Source organism: Panthera pardus, unplaced genomic scaffold, assembly GCF_024362965.1.
Source record: "Panthera pardus isolate Hobbes unplaced genomic scaffold, ASM2436296v1 HiC_scaffold_8, whole genome shotgun sequence".
NCBI lineage: Eukaryota > Metazoa > Chordata > Mammalia > Carnivora > Felidae > Panthera > Panthera pardus.
The window spans coordinates 6,227,905-6,250,110 of record NW_026527013.1 but is presented as its reverse complement, the minus strand read 5'-3'; the positions used below and the strand labels follow the sequence as shown (position 1 = coordinate 6,250,110).

Below are 22,206 nucleotides of genomic sequence, written 5' to 3'. Positions count from 1 at the left end.
CACTACCTACCCTTGTATCTCTTGAGTTTTGCCCAGTGGCATGCATCACTGGTTATAAAACACGTGTTTAAGCACGATAAACAGAGCATACGAGGAGATCGTTGCAGTCGTGTCTTTTTTCCCCACGTGGCAAAATATCTCTGCTTTCCATTGTTTGAAAATAGATGGGGCACCTGCCGCCCCCCGTCCCCTCCCCCTCAGACAGGCGCGCGACAGCCATTCAGATACGGCAGGGTGAAGCTACCCCCTCACGAGGCACCGCATTGCACCCACACAGGACTCCAAGCGCCCGGTCATCTCATTACAAAAGCTCATCGTGAGGGAAGTGGCCAACGAGGAGAAAGCCATGTTCCTGATCAGCGTCTCCCTGCGAGGCCCGGAGATGTACGAGATCTACACCAGCTCCAAAGAGGAGAGGAACACCTGGATGGCTCACATCAGAAGGGCCGTTGAGAAGTGAGAAGTGCCCGTGTGTGCGCGCCCTCCCGACCCGAGCCCCCAGCCGTGTAGCCTTGGGCTTTGACAGCCACCCAGTCAGCTGTGGCCTTGAAGGGCCTGAGAGAGCACTAGAGGTCACAGGTCGGCCGGAGACCCCTCTGCCTTTCCTCTCCCTCATTCCGCCTCGGTGCTTTGTCCATCCCCCTCGTCTAAAAGGGACAGGTGGCACCATTCTGGCACCTTCCGACAACAGCCCAACCTGTCAGTTGCTAAAGGGGCCGCGATGTTGCTGGCCGGGGGGTGCGGGCCCAGGTGGTTCTAACTTTGGGTGTTGGTGGGATGCGACGAATGACACCCGACAGGGGGCCGGGCCTGTTGGAGCAGGTTGTGGCGTCCCGTCCTTCTTCCTCAGGCCAGGGGACCCCTCAGGACCCAGCCAGCCTGCGGCTCCCTCTCTTTGCACCTGGCAGCTTCCCGGACCCTTAGCCTGCCCAGAGCTCCCTCCATACCCAATGCCGGTTCTGCAGGTCCCCCGGAAGTGAGCTGTCCTCAGTCTCCTCCTCTCCCGCGTCGTGACCGGGCACGTAAACCCGAGAGACGGGATGAATGCCGGTGGCTGCCGTTCTCTCCTCCCTCATTTTTCTCCCACACCGTTAGCAAGCTAAGTCACCCACAGAACGAGACGTTCTCGGCAGCCGGTTCTGCAGACAGAGCTCTCAGGGCCCGTCACCGAGGCCAGCCTGCCCGTGAGGCATTCTCGCCCATCTGCCCATTCTCCCTGCAGCTGTCCGGACGAGGAGGAGGGGCCCTTCAGCGAGGCCGAAGAGGAGAGGAAGGTGGTCGAGGCCCGTGCCCTGAGGCTGAGGGACTTCCAAGGTAAGGGGAGTCAGTCTGGACCTCTGACTCCCACGGTGTGTCCCTCATGTGGTCAGAAGGCTCCACAGCACCGTCTTGAGGCAGTGGGCCAGGGGCCATGAGCGGCATCTCTGTTCCTTCCCACTGGGATTGGCCACGGAGTGACTCCCGTGGGCTGTCTCGTGTCCTACAGCTCTGTGGGGCCTTTGCAGTGAGGATTTGTCACGAGCTGGCGATCGGCAGGAGGGGGTATGAGAAAGGGAGAGGGTGGCGCTCGGGGCCCCTGAGCCACCTCGAGACACGCGCGCTTCGCCACACACACTGCCCTCTCCCTCCGTCCCTGTCCAGGAAGGAGCTCGCTGTGGGTGTCCCAGGTCACATACACAAAAGCCCCAAGGGGACTTGGAATAGCACGGGACCCCACAGCCTCCTTCTGGAGCCTGGCAGACCGAGACCAGCCCTGGCTTTGTGGTTGGGGACCTCGGCTCCCCCCGCCCTGTTTTAATTTTTTTCCCAGCTACTTCACTGAGACATAATTCACACACTACACAGTTCACCCACTTAAAGCATACCATGCAGTGGCTTCGGGTGTATATCACAAGATTGTGCAACTGTCACCACAATTTCAGACCATTTTCAGCTCTCCACAAAAAAACCCCGTGCCCATTAGCTGTCACTCCCTGCTCCTTCTTCCCTTTGCCCCTGGTAACCTCTGCTCTGCTTTCTGTTTCTATGAATTGGCCTGTCGTGGGGATCTTGTGTATAGAGAGTCCTGCGATCTCTCCCCTCTTGTGTCTGGCTGATTCCACGGACCACGATGCTTCAGGGTTCAGCTGTGTTGTAGGGTGTGTGTTCCCTTCCTTCCTAAGGCTGAATACTGTTGGGTTGTACAGATGCACCTATGTGCTTATCCATTCTTCTCCCGGCTTTAACAGACTCCTGTGGGACTGAAGTGAGGTCACTGCCAACAACGGTTCCCAGTGCTTTGTGGTCTCAATCAGCTTCTCTCCTTCCTCTCACTGAGTCACTTATTTTTAAATTAGGTAGCATTTAGACAGTAAGCACATAAAATTAGGCAGTTTATATTTTATTTCTTTTTGTAGGGAGAGGCATACGTTCGAGGGCACTGATTAATAAAAATGTCCAGAAGAAAGGGGTGGAGAATCCCACTGACCCCGGGAGCACAATTCTAATGCCGTATTCATTCAGACTCTTTATTTCTGCGGGATGGTTATGTAACACACACCCTGTACTAGGCACATCTCCGTGGACACACCTCTGTGGATGCCACAGTCCTACAACGATATCTATTCCTTACACGTTCGTGACAAGATTGCATTAGAAATAGGTGCTTTCTTTATGGAGATACTCATTCCCATCTTGGATCAAAAGCTGATCTCATCTTTAACACTGGGACCTCAGGGACACTCCTCAAAATCAGAAGCAAGGCTGGGCCAGCCCCTGTCACCATTATTACCTTTATCCTGCAAGCTCCAGCCTAGGTGGTAAGGGGAGAAGCAGAAGTCAGATCACGACTGGAAGGGAAGGGACAGAATTGTGTTTCACGTGTGACATGATTATTTGCCTAGAAAATCTAATAGAATCAACTAGAAAACTATGGGAGGCTGTGAGATGCAGCTGAACGTGACACGTGTATTCTAGCAGTCACCAGTGAGAGCTTTGCTGTGGCCGCAACTACAAAAAAGGCATAAAACCCAGAGACCTGCAAGGAGTTTGTCCTAAATGCCCGACAGAACACGCTCAGGATAGGAAAACTAAGTCTTTGAAGATTCTCACTTTGGCCCAAACTAATAAATCGGCCCGTGAAAGTCCTCGCGTGTACCCCATGGTGTTTAGCTTTTCATAGCTGGGGCAAACAATCAGAAGGCAGGCCCGTGCCCTCACCTTCCCCGTGGGCTGTTGGAAGGGTGGGCCGCAGGTCAGCTGGGGTCCCCAGAGTCCAGCCCCCTCCCCCCCCCCTGCAGGGGCCTCCCAGAGCCCACTCCTGGGAGAAACGATCCTGGAAGGCCAACCGCTGCCCCCCCCCCCGCCCCCACCCCCCATCCCTTTGCAGAGCGACTGAACCTGAAAGACCAGCAGATTGCGCAGAGCCTCAGCGAGAAGCAGCAGATCTACCTGGAGATGGCCGAGACGAGCGGGCTGGAAGACGTCGCTCCGCCACGGCTCCTCTTCCGAGGAGGGGACCCCTCCGAGACCGTGCAGGGGGAGCTGATTCTCAAGTCGGCCATGAGTGAGAGTAAGGAGCCGAGCCTGGGGGCCCTCACTGGGCACCCGGCTGCTGCTGCCGCCACAGTTCCACCCGGGGTGGGGGATGGTTCTCGGGGGGACCCCAGGACGGCACTTGACCCAGTGTGGCCAACTCGCCACCCTGGCTGGGACGCACTTCTGTCTGGCTGGGGCGGGCGTTCTCCCAGGAGCAGCGCTGACACCCGGCAGACTCAGCACCTTCTCCCGAGCACCTGCTACACGAGGCACCATGCCAGGCCCCTGGGATCTGAAGTCGACTGAGATGGGTTCCCCACCCTCAAGAGGCCCTCCTCTCTGAGAAGTGGGGCACCAGTGATCTCCCCAGAGATCACGCACATATCCACATTTGGTGGGTCATTTCAGAGGGCTCCTGCCCCTGGGCCTGGAACCCCACCTCTGGGGGGAGGAGGCTTCTGAACACAGCGACCACAGGGGGGCGCTGGCCAGTCTCCTGCCCTCCGTGAGCACTCTGCTGCCAGGCCCGCCTCGTGGAGCCGTCAGGGTCCTTGCTGGAGCCCCCGGTGGCCCCCACACAGCTGCTAGGCCAGCTCCGCACGAGGCCCAGCCTGGGTCAGGCCAGCCAGCCAGTGCTCACTGGGTCCAGACAGACAGCTGGCAACTGCTCTCTCAGCGACAAACGAGAGAGACAGCTGCCCTCCAGACCTTTCCTTCAGAGTGAAGGGAACAGAGACCAGAGGGGTCCCTTGTGGACTCCACTTCTGCTCCGCCTCGTGTCCTCCGGCCACACCGACCTTCTGCTTCCTCACATTTCTTCAGGGGCCATTGTTCTTGGCCCCCTGAGGACCCTCTCATATCCTGTGCCTGGGCCTGGAATGTTCTCCCCACCGCCTCACTGGCCAAAGCTTGTTTGTCCTAAAGCACTTTGTGTGACCAGACCTGCCCCCAGAGGCCACCCTCCCATGGCCTCCGACCTTCTGTGTGCACCCCTCACACACAAGCGCACACCCGAGTTCTTCCCCGGCCCCTCCCACAGGCTGCCCCAAGGTCCAGCCTGACCTGCAGATATGCATTGGCCTGTCCTGGCTGCAGTACCTGAAGTTAGGGGAATGCATAGAGCGGGGGGCTGAAGTCCCGCAACAGGAATTAGAAGACCGTGACCCAGGCCCTGCAAGCTTCTAGGCCCCGATCCCCGTGCCCCGCATGGTTCCACAGGGCGACTCGCTTCCTCCCATCTTCTTCCACAGTTGAGGACATCCAGAACCTGCTCTGCAGGCAGCTGGCCAGCGCCAACGGTCAGGCAGAAGACGGGGGAGGCTCCGCGGGCCTGCCCCGCAGGGCAGACACCTTCGGGGGCGGCGACACCGTGAGCAGCCCTGGCAAGAGTGAGTGGGGCTTCTCGGGACAGCTTGGAACGTTCCCTTTGCAAAGCCGAGGCATTTATTGCTGGGTGTCTCTGCTGCTGCTTCCCCTCAACGATTATAAACCCTCTGTGGTGAGGTTCTGGAACCTTCAGGGTGTTGTCGGTCATGCTCCGACAGCGGCACACAGACCAGCCTCTCCCTTTCCTGCTGGCGTGTGTCTCCGATGCTGCCATTTTGGCACAAGCCCAAGGGTAGCGGCCTGGCCACAATTTCCTACCTGGGTTCCGGGGTTGTGGTGCCCCGTCCGGACTCCTGGGGGGCGTCCAGCCCCCTCACGCACCTGGATTGGGGTTTTCAGACGGCAGTTTTAAGAAGGTCTGCAGCAACGACCCTGGCCCCCGAGACTGGCAAGGCCCAGTGAGCAGCCCAGACTCCAGGCCCGGCGACACCCCGGGGGCCTCTGAGGAGCCACCACCTGGGGTATGTCGCTCCCGTAGCCAGGTTCAGGGCCCCCTAAGCCCTTTTCGTTACCGTTGCCAAGTGTGAACAGCCTGTGCTTGCGTGGTCTGGTTTTTCCATCTAGCGGCAACACGCTGTCCCTGGGAGTGGCCCACGGTGGCCGGGAATGGGATGAGAGGGGACAGGCCCAGGGCAGTAGCTGTAGCCGCATCAGCAGAGGAGAGACCCTGCGGGGCCCGCCAGCGTTGGGTCTGTATAAGTGTCCTGGTGCCCGGAGGCTGGGGCGCACTGGGGCCCGAGCAGGGCTGCGGCTGAGGCTCCCTCTACTGCCCGCTGTGTGCCCCCAGCCTCCACAGGGTGAGCCCACGACAGCCGCCTTCCCGCCTCCAGGCAGGCTGCCCTGTGCAGTCGTTTTCCAGACGCCAAGACTCAACGCGAGTCACAGGACCAGGCGTGGCTGGGAGGGGAAGGGCCTGTTGGTCACTAATCAGCAGGTCCTTAGCTCTTCAAGTCTGACTCTGTTGCCTCCACAGGTCACAGTGCCAGGTGCGGAGTCTGGCCCCCGTCTGCCCGCCGTCCTGGAGCTGGAGGTAGGCTCGGGGCTCGTCTGTCTCCCCGGGGGTCGGCATGCACGCCCCGCGCCGCTCCGTGCAGGGAGCCCGCGTCTCTCTCCTTCTCCACAGCTCGTGCAGCGGATCCAGACGCTGTCCCAGCTGCTGCTAAGCCTCCAGGTACAGGGGCTGTGCCCGGGCCCTTTTCCTGCGGGAGGCTAGGGTCTGGGGAAGGGCCAGCCGCCTCCTAACATCGGGGCCTCCCCCCACGCCCCGCCTCGCCCCCCGCAGGCCGTCATCGCCCAGCAGGACAGCTACGTGGAGATGCAGAGGGCCGCCCTCCAGGAGCGCGAGAAGCAGCTGCGGCTGCAGTCCACGCGCGGGAACCTGCTGCTGGAGCAGGAGCGCCAGCGCAACTTCGAGAAGCAGCGGGAGGAGCTGGCGGGCGTGCAGAAGCAGCAGGGCCGGCTGCGGCTGGAGCAGCAGCGCTGGGAGCGCGAGCGGGGAGCGCCAGCGGCAGGAGCTCGACGTGGCTTCGGCGCGGCTGCGGCAGCGCGAGGAAGAGTCGCTGCAGCTGCAGGAGCGGCTGGGCCAGGAGCGCGAGCAGCTAGAGCGGCAGCGGCGCGCCTACCAGCACGACCTGGAGCGGCTGCGGGAGGCGCAGCGCGCCGTGGAGCGGGAGCGCGAGCAGCTGGAGCAGCAGCGGCGCCTCAAGAAGCAGAACACGGCGCCCGGGGCGCTGCCGCCCGACGCGCAGGCCGAGGTGAGGGGCGGGGCGGGGCGCCGGGCGCGTGAACCCCGGCGCGTGTCTGCGCGCGGGCGCGACTAAGTGTAACCGTGGGTGCGTGCGCCTGCAGCAGTAAGTGGCGACCCCGGGGGGCCGGCGCCGGCCCCGCCCTCAAACAGAACCTCCCAGCCGCAGCTGCAGGCGCAGCGCGCGCGCGCGCGCTTAGGTGACCCCGGGACCCAGAGGAGGTTGGGTGGGGCAAGTGGGCGAGGCCGGCCCTGGACACTGCAGATCTGGGGACAGGGGGATTGGGGGGTGGGACGTGATCTCCTGCAGGAGGGACAGCTCTGGGATGTGGCGTCTGTCCCTCTTTCAGGCCCAGCCCCCAAGCCACGCTCCCAGCTTCAACGGGGAAGGGCTGGAAGGGCCCACCGGCCTCGCCAAAGCGCCAGGACCCCGGGCGAGCCTGCTGCTGTCCAGTTCGGGCCCCGAGTTCCCAGAGCGCCCCGAGGTGGCTCGCCGAGACAGCACCCCAGCAGAGGGTCGGCCGGCCAAGAGCGACGTGCCCATCCAGCTGCTCAGTGCCACCAACCAGATCCAGAGGCAGGCGGCCGTGCAGCAGCAAATCCCCACCAAGCTGGCCGCCTCCACCAAGGGCGGCAAGGACAAGGGCAGCAAGAGCAGGGGCTCCCAGCGCTGGGACAGCTCGGGTGAGCCCGGAGTGGGGGGCGGAGCTGAGGCCGCGGAGTCCTGGTGGGCTCTAGGTGATGGGTGATCTCACGTGCCCACCCGGTCCAGTCACCACCATTTGTTGAGACTAAAGCGGCTTCTTGGGAGCAAACCAAAATGGGACCCCAGGGCTGTTCCCTGGAAGGGGCACCAGGAGGAAACTAGAAGGCACAGCTGGTGACACCAGGCTACAGAGACGACCTGTCCCCATGTGGTCTTCCGGCCCAAGAAGCAAAATTAAAACATCAAACCCCATGTCCTTTTCCTACCCCGGCCCTCACACTGGGACTGGGGATGAGGGAACCTCTTGGCAGTTCAGAAAGAGGGGCCCTGCAAAGGGGTGACCAAGGAGGAGAGGTCAGAGAGCCTGGGTCACTGAGGGACATCGAGGCAAGCAGTGCTAACACTCCCACCGAGCCCCCAGCCAGTGCCGACACTAGCACCCACATCTCTACGGGGTCCTCGGTCCACAGAGGGGACACTGAGGTCCTCGCACAGAGCACTCTGCAGCAAATGGTCCCCGGTAGGGAAAGCCCAGGGGGGCTCCCTTGGGTGCTGTCAGCATGCAGGCTCTGGCTGAGGGGAGCCAGCCCTGGGGTGTTTCCTGAGGAGCAGGACCTGTGTCCCAGGACTGCTGGGGCTCGGGGGTCACGGGGTCTCTCTCCAGCGGCGCACTGTGGTCAGGCCTCGCTGTCCCTGGGGCCGTCCTTGGGCATGGGTGCCGGCGTCCTCTCTCGGCCGTCTGGGGGAAGAGCCAAGGAGGGGTTGGAGGGGGGCTGCTTGTGTGCCTGGAGCGAGGCCAGACACCCCGGGCCGTGCCCTTCTGCCCTCAGCCTCCTTCGACCTGAAGCAGCAACTGCTTCTCGGCAAGCTCATGGGCAAGGACGAGGGCGCCTCTCGGAACCGCCGGTCGCTGAGCCCCGTCCTGCCAGGCAGCCACGGCTCCACGCCTCTCCCAGGTGAGCCCGGCCCCCCGGGACAGCGGGGCCGCCGTGATGCCCGGCAGCTGCCGACACCCGCCACCCCCCCTCTCTTCCAGACCCCTGCGGCTCAGCCCCAGCCGACGTGCCCCCTGAGGGCTCCAAGCCCGGGGGCGCGCCCATGCCCCCATCCTTCTTGCCACTGCCCACCACGCCATTGGACAAGGAAGAAGCCGGCAAGGAAGACGTCATCTTCTTCTAGAGGGGCTGTGGCTCCAGGTGCAGACCCCTCCCTGCCCTGCTCTCTGGGGAGCAGCCCAGTTGTCCCTCCCCCCTTCCCTAGCAGACCAACACCAGCGACCGCATGGCTGGGGCTGGGGTCTGGGCCGGGGCGGGCCTGTCGTCTCGAGGCTCTTTCTGTAGGATTAGCAATGGTGCCTGGGTAACTTTCTAAACTTCTTTTTTTGATACAGAAAGGAAAGTTTGTAATCGAAGGGTGAGCCAGAGCTGACCTAAGGAGCTGTGTTCAGTTGTAGCACCCCATGTGAATAGGGAGAGAGCAACTCCACGCCATCGTTCCCAGGGACTGCCCAACGCAAGAAGCCTGGTGACAGGCCAGACCCCAGTCTAAGGAGGAGGTGCTGGCCCTTGGCCAGGCTCCGCAGCCCCCAGGAGACGCTGGAACGTGTCATTAGGACACCAGGAGAGGTGGGTGGTGTCAGCAGAACAGCTTCCAAAGCAGAAACCTACATGTGTTCACGGTGAACCTCAAGGCCGAGGGCGTGAGCTCAGACCAGGGGTGGCACACAGCCCGCCTGGGGACAGAGGGCCACAGGGCAGGGCGTATGAAGGGGATGGCCAGTGGCACCGTAGACAGGTTCTATAGGTTCTGGAAGGGGTGGGCCATAACTCATTTTAATTTGACAGAGGTTTTTAAAACCTGCTGTTGTTCAACTTTGTGCTTCCCAGAGAAACCTCACCCAGTTGGCATGATTCTGTGGGGTCCAAGGGCACCAGCTGTTCTCTGAGCATTCAGCCTGTCCGGAGAAGGCAAATCGAGAGCTTTAGGCAGGACTAGTGCACTCCTGAGGGTCCCGCTCCTAGCAGAGGGTCCCCAGCCCCCATGAGATGGGCTGGTGTTCCTGGGGCCACAGGGAGGAAGCCCCCGGGACAGGTGTCCCTCACTGAGGGGCAGGTGCTGGTTTAGGGAATGGAGTGGTGGGGCTGCCCTGCCCTGGCAGACAAGGGTGAGATGCTAGAGGGGTCACGTGTGGCCAGGAGACCTTAGGTGGCCAGATGGCCGTGGGTGCCTCATGCCCAGTGAGCCATGCTAGCTTACTGTCCACTTTCCCTGGAGGGCAGCTCCCCCCTCCCCCCCCCCACAATCCAGCCGCACAGTTGTGGACGGCAGGGGGGGTGGGTGGGGTGTTAGATGTCCAGGAACGGTCAGGGGTGGCAAATGGGTCAGAGCCACACTTTAGCTCTGGAGGAACTCTGGGTGCCGGGTGGGTGAGTGGGGATCCCGCAGCCTTTGCACCCCTGGCTCCGCCACCGAGCCCAGAGCCCAGTCCCTTCCAAGGCATTGGCGGGAGGACTTGGGTCCCTCGCTGGCCAAGGAGCGGGGGCGCTGCAGGGTGGAGCGACACAGGCATTCCTGACGGAGGAACCGAAAGCAGCGGTTGTGAACCTCTCCCAAGCACAGGAAATGGTGTGACGTTCCCGGGCCTCTCCGAGAAGCCCCGCCTGCTCCCTCCTCTCCCCTGCTCTTGACCGTGTCCTCCTCCTCGAGGAGCAAGGAAAAGCGGTCTCCCTCGGTCCTGTGACACAGCGGAGCTGACCTGTGCCACGTCTCTAATCAGTGTTCGTGTCGTACCGAGACGTATCGGAGCACTTTAGAAAAGTTGACTTTAGGTCCCTGTCCTGTCGTAAAGAGAACATTCCTGGGCCCTTGTGCTGGGCGATGTGACCGCCAGGCGCCCCTCGCGGTGAGGAGTTTCTGCTCAGCCACGTGGCAGGAGTCGGGGCTCCCCGCCACGGGGCCGAGAGCATTTCTCGGTCGTGCCACGCAGCGGGGCAGTGCCACTACATGTCTGGCCAGCAGGAGGTCACCCCTGGGTAGAGCCCAGTTCTCCTTGTGTGGTCGGTGGCTGAACAGATACTATTTCTGTGGAATCTGTGCGCGTCTTTGTTAATCGTGACCATAATCTTAGTCCACCCGACAATTGCTTTTACGATGATTGTGTTTCCTCACCGCGGGATCTTTCGGAACCGTCTTAGAACTGAAGACCTGATTCCAGCAATAAAAGCTTCGGAGGTGAGCGGACGGAGTGTTTGTATTGAGGGTTTGGGGTTTTGTTTGAGGATCGTCTGCCCAACGCCGGTGCTGTGATGGTGGATTACGGGGAGACTCCCGTGGCAACCCTCCCCAGGCGGGGCCCGCCCCGCCACACCCCTTGCTGCAGTAGGACCTGGGGGAGGCCTGGACGCCACGCTCAGGGCCCCGCAGACCCCTCCACAGGGCCTGCGTGGCCGGGATGCCGTAGGAGCCCCCCGAGCTGATGTTCCCACCTGCTGCGTGCAGGGGTCAGGCCTGTGGAAGAGTGCAGGACACTCCCCTGCCCCGCAGCTGGGGAGGTGGCTTCAGGGATGCTGAGGCTCGTCCTGGGCAAGCAATGTGGCCCCGCACAGAGGAGCCCAGCCCACAGGCCCGCCCTGGTCCCCTCTGAGGATGGTCCAGTTGATGATCGCACTGGGGGCGGGTGGCGAGGCCAGGGCGCCCGTGGCCCGGGGAGAAGCAGCCCTCCGCAGGGGACTGAGGTGTGGGAGCACCGCCAGTCCTCCCCGCTCCAGCGCGGCCCCCTTCCGTTCAGGCCCGTCCCCGTGGTCTTGGGGCGTCAGCCTTCTTGACGAGGAGCCATGGCTGGCCTCTGGGCCATCCTCCAGGCCCACCAACCTCCCTGCTCCCCAGTTTGCTGCCATGTGTACTCCCTGGGTCCCGAGAGAGCCCGTTGAGGCCCAGCTCCTGGGAACAAAGACCTGAAGAGGCCGAGCAGGGGGTGTGGCCACACTGCAGGTGGGGTTTCTCCTTGACCACCCAGCAGTGTTCCCACACAGCCCAGGCCCACAGGGACACCAGCCTGTTGGGGCACCCGTGACCCGACACGTTAGCATCCAGGTGCTCACGTGGTTTGCCCACAGACACCCTGCCCTGGGTGCCTTGTGAGTATTGACTGAGTCTCCAGGCAGGTGAGTGGGTGCTGCTGTGACCGCCCCCCCCAATCTCCCTGGTGGCCCCGAGTGCTGGGAAGGGGGCCTCTGCTAAGGGCCCACCCCCCACCTGTGAACCCCAGGGACAGACAGGTGGGGCAGGGTGCTCCAAGGGGGGTCTCTCCTGTGCCCCGTGTCCACCCAAAGTGGCCTCCACCCCAGCTCTTCCCACCACGTCCCTTCCTTGGGAAACAAGATGCGGTGGGTGTCCCCTGAAGCCCCAGGGGCCGCAAACTGCCATTTTTGTTAGATCTTTCCAGAGGGACAGCATGATCCCCTCTGCCTTCCCACCAGGACTCCTGTCACGGGGAGGGGCAGGTGTGGGCTGGCCACCACCTGCAGGTGCCTGCCTGAGGCCACAGGGGGGCAGTGGCTCTCAAATGTCAGCCTGAACAGTAAATGCATCCCACTGCACCCTGATCCCCACGAGGAGGGAGACAGGAGCCTGCGTGGCCCAGCCCCAGCTTGGCGCCCACGACACGCTCAGACCGGCCCTGGGTCCTGGCCGTGTCGGAGCGTGAAATGCTTCAGCCGCCACAAGCACCCCAGCGATACCCAGGAGGACAAGACCCAGGCGTGGGGGCGGGAGAGCCGCCCGCCTCGGCCAAGGGCTGCTCCGGGCTGGGTGGGCTGTGCTCACAGAGTCCGAGAGGACCCACTGAGCCAAGCACGTTCCAGGAGGCAGGCCGGGGAGGTGTGGTTTCCAGGCACCCACCACATCCATGCAGCACTTACACACCCCGGAAAATAAGGCCCAGGGGCCTGGTGTGAGCCAGGGGGCCTGCGGGCGGGAGGGGCAGGAGCCAGCAAGACAGGAATGAGCTCACACGTGGGCCTGGCACCAGCACACCCTTTAATTGATCCTCGTTTCCGTTGTCCGAAGGCCCGCCTGGCACACGCCGCCCGGGCTCTCCTGCTCGCCTTGATTGGAACGCAGGCCACAGGCCGCGCGAGGGTCTGCTGAGGTTCCTCTGCACGTGAGGCCTGGAGACCCCTACTCTGGACCTGAGAGCAGCCTCCCCCACTGAGCCCGGAAGGCCCTAGCCCTCAGCACTCAGGGGACCTCACCCCTGCCTACATCCTGCCCCACCCTGGCCTTGTCCCCAAGGCTGCTCGAGCGTTCTCTGGGCCGTACCTCCCTACACCTGGCATTGACTCGCTCAATTAAAGACCCACCCCCAGCCCCGGTGATTTCTGCCTTGTGGGAGGGGGCCCTCCGGTGGGGTTCCGGCTGCATCCACACCTCCCGGGCCACGTCAGGGGGCGGTGGCCTCGGTCCAGTCACCGGCCCGGACGGCCTGGTACACACTGAGGAGGGAGGAGACGGTGCCCAGGAGGCCCACCAGCCACGGGGGGAAGCGGCCGGCCCACAGGACGCCCGGAGGCAGCCAGTGCACGGCGTTGGCCAGATCGGCCAGGTTGCTCAGGAGAGTCAGCACCTCCGACTGAACCTGGGCCTCCAAGGCCCTCCTCTGGCTCCGCGGCAGCCGGCTGTGGGAGCAGAGAGAAGGTGCTGGGGACAACCCACGAGTGCCTTCACTCCCCCAAACAGGCCGGAAGAGGTGACAGCACAGGGAGGGAAATGTGGGACTGGGTCCCTGTCACACCCCCCGACAGGGAGCTCATGGCACGAAAAGGGCACAGACTGGCAGGAAAAGTCTCAAATCCACACCTCGGTCGTCTGGCCACTGGAGACGGGTGGGGGGACCGGTGGGGGCCCAGCTTCTGGGCCTGCCGGGGTGCGGCTTTGCCCCACATTCCCTCCCAGCCCGGATGAAACATGGACGGTGAGCACAGTCCTCAAGAAACGACTGTCCCAGATCAGTCTCCCTGCTGGGGGCGCCGCCATGAAGGCTCAGCCACTTCCTGTCTACAGGGCCTCAAGCAGGCCTCAGTTTCCCCACCTGTGCCAGTCCCTGGAGCTGCCGTAGGCCCCATGATCTAGCACACGCGGCCGCCCCAGCCCAGGCCTGCAGAGGACGAGGCTCATAACTGGTGGCAACTGGAAGCAGCTTCCTGGCTCCCACCCGGGTCCCCAGCGTGCAGGACGAAGTCAGCCTTCTCCCGACCAAACCCCGGATGTCCCTGGATGTCATACCTGGTAAAGGCCACCGTGGGGTCCCTCAGCCTCTGTCTCAGTTTCAGGACCATCCACAATGACCTGCATCAACAGAGGGGGGGATGTGCCGCCAGAGGGGCATTCCCATCTGCCGGGAAACGCCAGTACGGGGCGGGGGGCGGGGACGCTCTGCCTGTGTTTTCTGGGCAGAGGACTCTGAACAAACCCACTCAGCAGACTCTCTGTAGAGAGGAAAATGTTTGGGAGGAAACCATTCTTTCACAGTTCTAGAAACGATACGGGTTTCAGAAGCACACCGCCAGACAGGAAACCCCTGGCTGTTTTGTCCGGGGATGTGCGCCGATGACCACGCACACGGAGAGACCGGGTCCAGGCCTGGACTTATTCTTCCTGGCTCCGGCGGGAACAATCACGCACGTGCCAAAGATGTCCACATCCTAGTCCCTAGGACCTGTGAGTGTGCTCCCTTACATGCTCAAAAACTCTGCAGATGTGACCGAGTTAAGGGTCTTGAAATGGGAGGTGACCGAGGTGGCCCTGGGATGACACCCAGAAGAAGGACGCACGGGGTTGGAGTTAGAGAAGATGTGACAAGGGACACAGGCTGGAGGGACAGGCTCTGAGATGGAAGGAGGGGCCACGAGCCAAGCAGGGCAGTGGCCTCTAGAAGCCGGAAAAGGCAGGAACAAATTGTCCCCTGCAGCCTCCCGATTTCTAGCCCGGATTTCTAGCCCGGGGAGTCCCTACTGGACGTCCGCCCTCCAGCACGGCGAGACGGTCAGCGTGTGATGTTTGAAGCCACCGGCTTTGTGGGCATCTGTTAGGGCGGCCGTTGGATGGATCCAGGGAGGGGGCAACAAGAGGAGGACTGTGGGAAGAGGCCAAGACGCTCGCACCTCCAGCCTGTCTGCCCATCGGCCCGGGTCTCGGGGCACCCATACAGCCTGCCGGCGCGTGCTAACACCACTTACCTGGCGATGCCCAGCAGCAGGGAGAGGCCCCAGAAGGCCGTGCTCAGTGTCCACCACCGGGCAGAGTCCACACGGAGGATCTTGGCATCGGCAGCCCAGGCGATGTGCTCACAGGGGTAGTAGAGCTGATCCGCCAGGTTGCCCAGGACGGATACGCAGCGGACAAAGAGGTCTTCCTCCTGCAGGACCAGGAGAGAGCGGGGGATGGGCCTGGAGTCAGACCTACCCAGGTCCACTTTAGGGACCCAGACCAGGCCAGGTGGCAGTCACAGGGCAATGTCCAGGCCCAGCAGGCTGGCCCATTGGCTGGGCCACTGCAGGAGAAAGGCCTGATTTCTGCTTCCCAACAGTGTGGTCATCGCCCAGTGGAACAGAAGGTGTCGGGAGTCCCCGGGGAGCTTCAAAACCCCCACCTCTAGGAGTGCCTGCGTGGCTCGGTCAGTTAAGCTTCTGACTTCAGCTCAGGTCGTGATCTCACGGTTCGTGAGTTTGAGCCCCACACTGGGCTCTGAGCTGTCAGCACAGCCTGCTTCGGATTCTGTGTCTCCCTGTCTCTCTGGCCTTCCCCTGCTCATGCTTGGTCTCTCTTTGTCTCTCAAAAATAAAAGTAAAACATTAAACAATAAATAAAACAATAATAAATAAACAATAAATTAAAAAAAAAAAAAAACCTATCCCCAGGGTTTCTGCCTCACTAGGTCTGGGGTGGGCACTGGCACCAGGAATGTTTTTTATATACATATATATTTATTTTTGAGAGAGAACGTGAGCCAGGGAGGGACACAGAGAGAGCGACAGGGGATCCGAAGCGGGCTCCGAGCTGGCAGCAGAAAGCCCTACTCGGGGCTCAAATCCAGCGGGATCATGGCCTGAGCCAAAGTCGGACGATCAACGGCCTCACCCACACAGGCGCCCCCAGAAATGTCTTTCAAGTTCGCAGATGACTCCCATGAGGGAACCGTGACCCCACAGGCAGGGTGCTATGGTACCACCAGGCTTCCGCACTCAGTGCTGACAGTAAGTGGGCACGAGGCTGCAAGGCTCGGGTCGCCTCCCCAGACCAGAGAGGGGGCACATCCCCACAAACAGGCAAACTGGGGGTGCCTGGGGTGAGCTGCCGTGTGCCCCTTCTCATACAAGGACAGGCCTCAGGCCTTCAAACAGCAGAACCCACGCCCTTCAAGCCTGAGTTCTGAGCCACCGCCTGTATCCAGTTGAGGCTGCAGGAGCCTGGGCCCCACCCCCCAGGATCCGGGCCCCTGGGGGCCTCCAAGCTGCCCGCCATACCCCCTCCCTCCTCTCCATCTTCCCAGGATCCCCCTCATGAGCCCCACCAATGCCCCCTTCCTTCCCACTAGCCAGCTGTGACCCTGCCTCCCTCTGGGTTTGAACCCCACTCCAGCTCCCCTATCCTGCCTGGGACCTTCTGGTGTGCTGGCACATTCCACTCCTCCATGAGAACAGAGCCCTCCCCGCCCCTCCTCGCCCCTCCCCAGTGTGCTCATTCCACAGTGTCTCCAGAGAAGCAGCAAGGTCAAGGCCCTACACCGGGGAGGAGATGCTCACTGGGCAGGGGGCACAGACACAGAAACACTGGACCCAACAAAGGAGTTCCTGTTCTGGCCAAGGGAGAGACAAGGTGCACAGGGCCCCTGGTCTAGGGACGCAGAGATGTGGGGGGAGGGGTCCTCAGGGGGCACATGGGAAGCATGCCCTAATCAAAGAAGAAGATAGGACATGGGCATCAAAACAGGGGGACGGTCCAGGAAAGCACCTGAAGTTGGGGTGACTGGGCCATGGGGCACTGGGGTGGAGCGAGTATGGGAGCAAACATGGAGTGGCTCAGAGAGGGGACAGGAGAGGGGTTGGGCAGGACACCCAGGGAGGGGCATGACTTGGCCAGGCTGGCCCCAGGCAGCTTCTGAGCCCATCCCGGGGAAATGTCCCCTGGGGGGACAAGATGGCCCCAGGCAAGGGAACACTGCTCTAGGTGACGCGCCTTCCTGCAGAATGCTGCAGTCCCCTTATAACAGCCAAACCTCCATGTCCCTCAACAGGGGACCAGCCAGCTGCATAGCAAGTGCTAGGTGGCCACAACGAAGGAGGGAGCTCTGTTTGGACCTATGTGGAGTGCCCTCCAAGTTGTGCTGTTTAAGCGAAAAAAGCAAGTGGCGGGACGGTGAAAATGGCACACAGCTCATTATATAAACAATGCGTATTTGCCTGTGCGTGTACAGATCTCATGAAGCAATCACAGAAAGCCGACAACAGCTGCCTCTGAGGAGGAAAACTGGGGAAGGGGGATCAGGAAGGAGGGAGACTTTTTAGTCTACATACAGCCTATATAGCCTTTTGGAATGTATGAATGTAGAAGCTGTTTTTTTAGATTTATTTATTTATTTGGAGAGAGAGCACAGAGCCCGACGCAGGGCTCGATCCCACGAACCATGAGCTCATGACCTGAGCCAAAATCAAGAGTCGGACGCTTAACTGACTGAGCCACCCAGGCGCCCCACTTATTTTTTAATTTAAATTAAAACGAGAACATATGATTATCTCAAAAAAGAAAGCAAAAGTTTTTTTAAAAAAACATTAAACTGCCGGGGCTCCTGGGTGGCTCAGTCGGTTGAGCATCTGATCCTTGGTTTCAGCTCAGGTCATGATCTCGAGGTTCATGAGTTCAAGTCCACCATCGGGCTCTGTGCTGACAGTGTGGAGCCTGCTTGGGGTTCTCTCTCTCCCTCTCTCTCTGCCCCTCCCCTGCCCACTCTCCCTGTCTCTCTCAAAATAAATAAACTTTAAAAAACAAAACAATAAACTGCCCACACAACAGCCTTCAGACAAGTCCAGAAAACACCAGTTTTTGCCCAGAGTCTGTGCCTCCCTCTCTACGGCCCTTTTACCTCTGCCCCCAGGCCGTACTGCTTCGTGTAGATAAACATGGCCATGTCGTCAAAGAGTCGCAGGACAGTCCTACAGTGGCTGAGTTGGGAGGACAGTGTCAGCAGGCGCGTCCCCACTTCTGACCTGGCTGGACACTGCTCCACCAGGACCCCACCAACCAGTTGGCAACAGTACCCCAGCGTTCGGATCTGCAGGACACCAGAAGCAGTCAGCACGGCCGCGTTCCCAGACTAGGCTGGATCAGCCCCCGTGGCCGTGGATCCCACGGGACCAAGTTGGGTGGGGAGAGTCGGTAGACTAGATCAACACACTTCCAATAAGAGCTGAACATTTGCTGGCCCATCTTGCACGTGGGCCAAATGGAGAAACATGGCATCCTTGTCCAAAAGTCACTGTGGACACTCGAAGGGAGGGCTGGCTCGTGTCACCCTCCCTTTGGAGACAGATGTGATGGGAACAAGAAAATGAAACCATTTCCCAGCAAGCTGGAGGACGAGGCGGACGTGTATATCTGCATCTACCCAGCTGGACCAAAGTCTGTAGCCGGGCTGGGGAGGGGAGAAGTGGGGAGGGGAGAAGTGGGGAGGGGAGAAGTGATCCGGCCTCAGCCCAGTGAGCAAAAGGGTCATATGCTTGAATTACTTCAGTGATCAAAGGAACTCAGTGGCTGACTGGGGCCATTGAGAACTGGGTCGGCTTTATACCTTCTACCTGTGTTTCATCTGGTTTTCAGAAATTGCTTTTTCCTGTTTTATATATTATTGTTACTGATTTCTTTTCAGTCCCTTTTAACAGCAAAACTCTGCAGTGTAAAACGTCCAGCTTGGGAATTGATTAAAACCTGAATGCCCGATCATAAGGGATTTGGTTGGAACCCAACTGCCCAACCACTGGTACATTTCCTGGTACAACCTAAATTCCTACCTATAAAAGAAGGAAGCTTCTATAGGAACACGCAGAGACTCTGCCCTCAAGGGCCTGGATGGACCCTAAATGCCCAACCAGAGGGTATGTGGTAGGAACCTAAACATCCAAACACAGGGAAAGCCCTACAAAAATCCTAAATCCCCGTAGAAGATTGTTAGGGACAACCCAGGGACCAACTGCAGCGGCCTAGTCAGACCCTAAATGTTCAAACGTGGACTTGGTTGCCTTGTAAATGTCCAGCCAGGTTGAAATGGCTGGAACAACCTCAATGCCCAGTTATAGGGGATCTGGTCCTAAATTCTAAGTGCTATGACTGGGACAACCCAGTGACCATCTTCAGTGGTCTGGTCGGACCCCAAACGTCCAAATGTGCGGATTTGGTTGGTACTGAAAATAATCCAGCCATGACGGGTTAGCAGGAACAACCTAACGATCGCCGCTAGGGGACAGGGTCGGAGCCCAGCCCGGGGAGGGCCTCTGCGACGGAGGATCCTGAGCGACCCCGCCCCTCTCCGGCCTCAGTTTCCCGTCTCTGAGCCCTGGCCCTGGCCCGAGACCTCCGAGCGCGCTCCGCCCCAGCCTCACCAGGCGGTCGCGGCCCCTGTAAGACTCCAGCGCCGACGCCATGCCGCTCAGCGCCGCCATGGCAACTCCGCCGTGACGCCACCGTGACGTGAGCGCGCAGCGCCAGGGGGCGGGGGCGAGGCCACGCCCCCGGGGGGGACGCTGTGCGCAGGCGCGGCCGCGACCCTTTGTCCCCGGTCCGGCCCTTTGTCTGCATCAGGGAGCGTCGGAGTTGGCAGCTGAGTGACGGCCGCGTGTGTCCCCGGATGGCTCGGAACCCGCTGCCTTCTGCCCCGCGACGGCTGGTCTTTTCCGAGCTAACCAGCTGCCCACAAAAATAATGTCCAAGTTGCCCTGGTTCAAGAAGGGGTTTTTCTTTATAATTTCTGTGCTTCACCCTTTCGCCTGTTGTCTGCTAGTCTATAGCGACCGTGTGCAGCTGGTGTAATATCAGAGAAGGCATTGCTAGAAAGTCGAGACTGCAACCGTTCTAGACAAGGCGATAGTCTGGTGACTGGAGTTGCTCCAAGGGGCGTAATTAACTGCGTGACCGGGAAGAAGGTATTAAATTATTCACATTGTACCAGTTTGTAGCTTTCCTTCCGCCCCCCAGTTTGGTCGACGGCACTGTAGGAGTTTTCAGGTGTAGGGCCTAAAGGCCTGAGCCACGGATACAGTGAAATGATTACAGTGAGTTTAGTTAACAGTCATCTGTAATTGTGTAGCTTTTGAATTTTGTGCGACATGCATGTATAATCTCATCAAAAAGATGACATTTTTCAAAAAGAACAGGATTCATTTCCTTTTTTTGTTTGTTTTTCGAGCGAGAGAGTGAGTGGGGAAGAGGGGCAGAGGCAGAGAGAGAGAGGGAGAGAGACAGTCCCAAGCAGGCTTCATGCCCAGCTCAGAGCCTGACACAGGATTCGATTGATGGTGAGATCACCACCTGAGCCGAAGTCAAGAGTGGGAGGCTTAACCGACTGAGCCACCCAGGCTTTAATTGAGGTAAAATTATCTCAGATTCACCATTTTAAGGGGCGCCTGGGTGGATCAGTCGGTTAAGCCTCTGACTCTTGATTTCGGCTCAGGTCATGATCTCACAGTTGCTGAGATTGAGCCCCTTGTTGGGCTCTGTGCTGACAGTAGGGAGCCTGCTTGGGACTCTCTCTCCTCTCTTTGTCCCTACCCGTCTCAAGCTCTTTCTCTCTCTCTCTCCCTCTCTCTTTCTCTCAAAGTAAATAAACATGAAAAAAAAATTTTTTTAAAGATTCACCATTTTAAGTGGCATTTAGGACACTCCCATGTTGTACAAATATCACCCCTTTCTAGCTTTATTTATTATTTTTTTTAAACAATTTTTTTTAACGTTTATTTATTTTTGAGACAGAGAGAGACAGAGCATGAACGGGGGAGGGGCAGAGAGAGAGGGAGACACAGAATCGGAAGCAGGCTCCAGGCTCTGAGCCGTCAGCACAGAGCCCGACGCGGGGCTCGAGCTCACAGACCGTGAGATCGTGACCTGAGCTGAAGTCGGCCGCTTAACCTACTGAGCCACCCAGGCGCCCCACCCCTTTCTAGCTTTAAAATAATTTCATCACTCCCAGAGGAGACCCTGTAATTCTGGCAAGCAGTTCGTCTGTTCCTCCCTACCCCGGTCCCTAACAACCACCCTCTGCTTTGTCTCTGTGGGTTTACCTATTCTGGATATTTCATACAAAGGGAATAATGCGATTTGTGACCATATCTGGTCACATATCTGGCTTCGTTCACTTAGCATAATGTTTTCGAGGTTCATCCAAATTGTAGCTTATATCGATACCTCATTCCTTCCGTGGCTGAGTACTATTCCACTGTATGGACTGACCACATTTTGTGTATCTGTTCAGCCATCGACAGACACTTGGGTTATTTCCACATTTTGGCGGTTTTGCCTTCCTCCTGGTCCTTGAAGTTACAGTGCACTCCTGCCCCAGGGCCTTTGCATCGGTGTGCCCTCTGCCTGGAATGTTCTCCCTCCAGATTCCCACATGGATCCCTCCCTCACCTCTTCCTCATGTTTACTAGAACATCATCTGTCTTCTCATGGGACCTCCCCTCACACCGTCCTGGGCACTTCCCACCCACATGTCCTGATGCCTTATTTTTCTCCTTAGCTTGTAGTACTAACATAACTATATTGTGTCTTTGTCTGGCTGTCTAGTTATTTGTGCCTCAAAAGAATGTGAGAAATTTGATCTGTCTTGGTCACAGCTACGTCCCCACAGCCTGGCACAGAATAGGTTCTGAATAAATGCCGTAGCTTGCAGGGCTCAGCTCCCTGCCCAAAGCTCTGTGTGTGCGCTCCATCCACACTATCCCGGGAAACCCTGTCCACTCCCACGAGTTCCCTGGCCACCTCTCCCTCGTGACTCTTTTTTTTTTTTTAAATATTTTTTTTAAATTAATTTTTTGAGAGACAGAGCACACGTGGAGGAGGGGCAGAGAGAGAAGGAGACAGAGAATTCAAAGAAGGCTCCAGGCTCTGAGCCATCAGCACAGAGCCCGATGCGGGGCTCGAACTCACAAACCTTGAGATGGTGACCTGAGCCGAAGTCAGATGCTTAACCGACTGAGCCACCCAGGCGCCCCCTTCCTCATGCCTCTTTAATCCTGACCTGATCCTGTTCCCACCTGCCCCGTGGACAATGTCCCTACTCATCCCACAACCCCCATCCCCACGCTTGGCAAGTCCCAGACCGACTGTAGCATCATCCCCTAACGTCTTGCTCTCCGTGTCCCCATCTCAGGGCTCCCCCGCCAGCCACTGAGCCACCCAGTCACAGACCGGTCATCACTGTCTCCTCTTTCTCCCCCCACACATCCCTCCCATGTCCCAACAGTCACCAAAGTATCACTTCCTCCCGGCCCACGGCCCCCTCCATAGGCAGCCCTCCTTCTCTCTGGACCCCAAGCCCCGCCTCCCCCATCTGCCTTCCCCGACAACATCTCAGGACACTCTTTAACCCCCACATCTGACCACAGCCCTCCTTGCTTAAAACTCGGGACACTGTTCCTGCCGCCGACAAAAGCCAAGCCAAGCCCAAAGCCTGCAGAGGGACGAGGATCTTGGGCTATGGAGCCTGCTGCTGAATGAGTGGTTACGTCCCTTCTCTTGAGCGCAGGCTGTCCCTGACTGCTTCGTGACAGCACAGTGCGTTTCTCCGAGTGCCTGCTGGGTGGCCGGC

At 59.5% G+C, this 22,206-nt stretch overlaps 2 protein-coding genes across 2 annotated transcripts in view; one reads left to right on the top strand and one right to left on the bottom strand.

Annotated features, from left to right (window-relative positions):
* Positions 1–10,587, top strand: part of ARHGEF18 (Rho/Rac guanine nucleotide exchange factor 18) — a 79,976-nt gene extending 69,389 nt beyond the window's left edge. Inside the window, 12 exon segments of the mRNA XM_019427844.2 lie at positions 278–456; positions 1,223–1,314; positions 3,368–3,550; positions 4,767–4,904; positions 5,242–5,363; positions 5,876–5,932; positions 6,026–6,073; positions 6,185–6,397; positions 6,399–6,656; positions 6,997–7,330; positions 8,183–8,308; positions 8,389–10,587. Of these exon segments, the coding sequence (XP_019283389.2) occupies positions 278–456; positions 1,223–1,314; positions 3,368–3,550; positions 4,767–4,904; positions 5,242–5,363; positions 5,876–5,932; positions 6,026–6,073; positions 6,185–6,397; positions 6,399–6,656; positions 6,997–7,330; positions 8,183–8,308; positions 8,389–8,531 (1,893 nt within the window). The 3' untranslated portion in view covers positions 8,532–10,587.
* A 1,783-nt stretch (positions 10,588–12,370) lies between these two features.
* PEX11G (peroxisomal biogenesis factor 11 gamma) lies at positions 12,371–19,136 on the bottom strand. Its single transcript, XM_019427868.2, has 5 exons — positions 19,004–19,136; positions 17,491–17,679; positions 14,588–14,766; positions 13,635–13,697; positions 12,371–13,027 (listed from the first exon to the last, which is right to left on the bottom strand). Exons 1-5 carry the CDS (start codon positions 19,061–19,063, stop codon positions 12,793–12,795), a joined length of 726 nt encoding a protein of 241 aa, XP_019283413.2. The 5' UTR covers positions 19,064–19,136; the 3' UTR covers positions 12,371–12,792.
* Between the last annotated feature and the right edge of the window lie 3,070 nt (positions 19,137–22,206).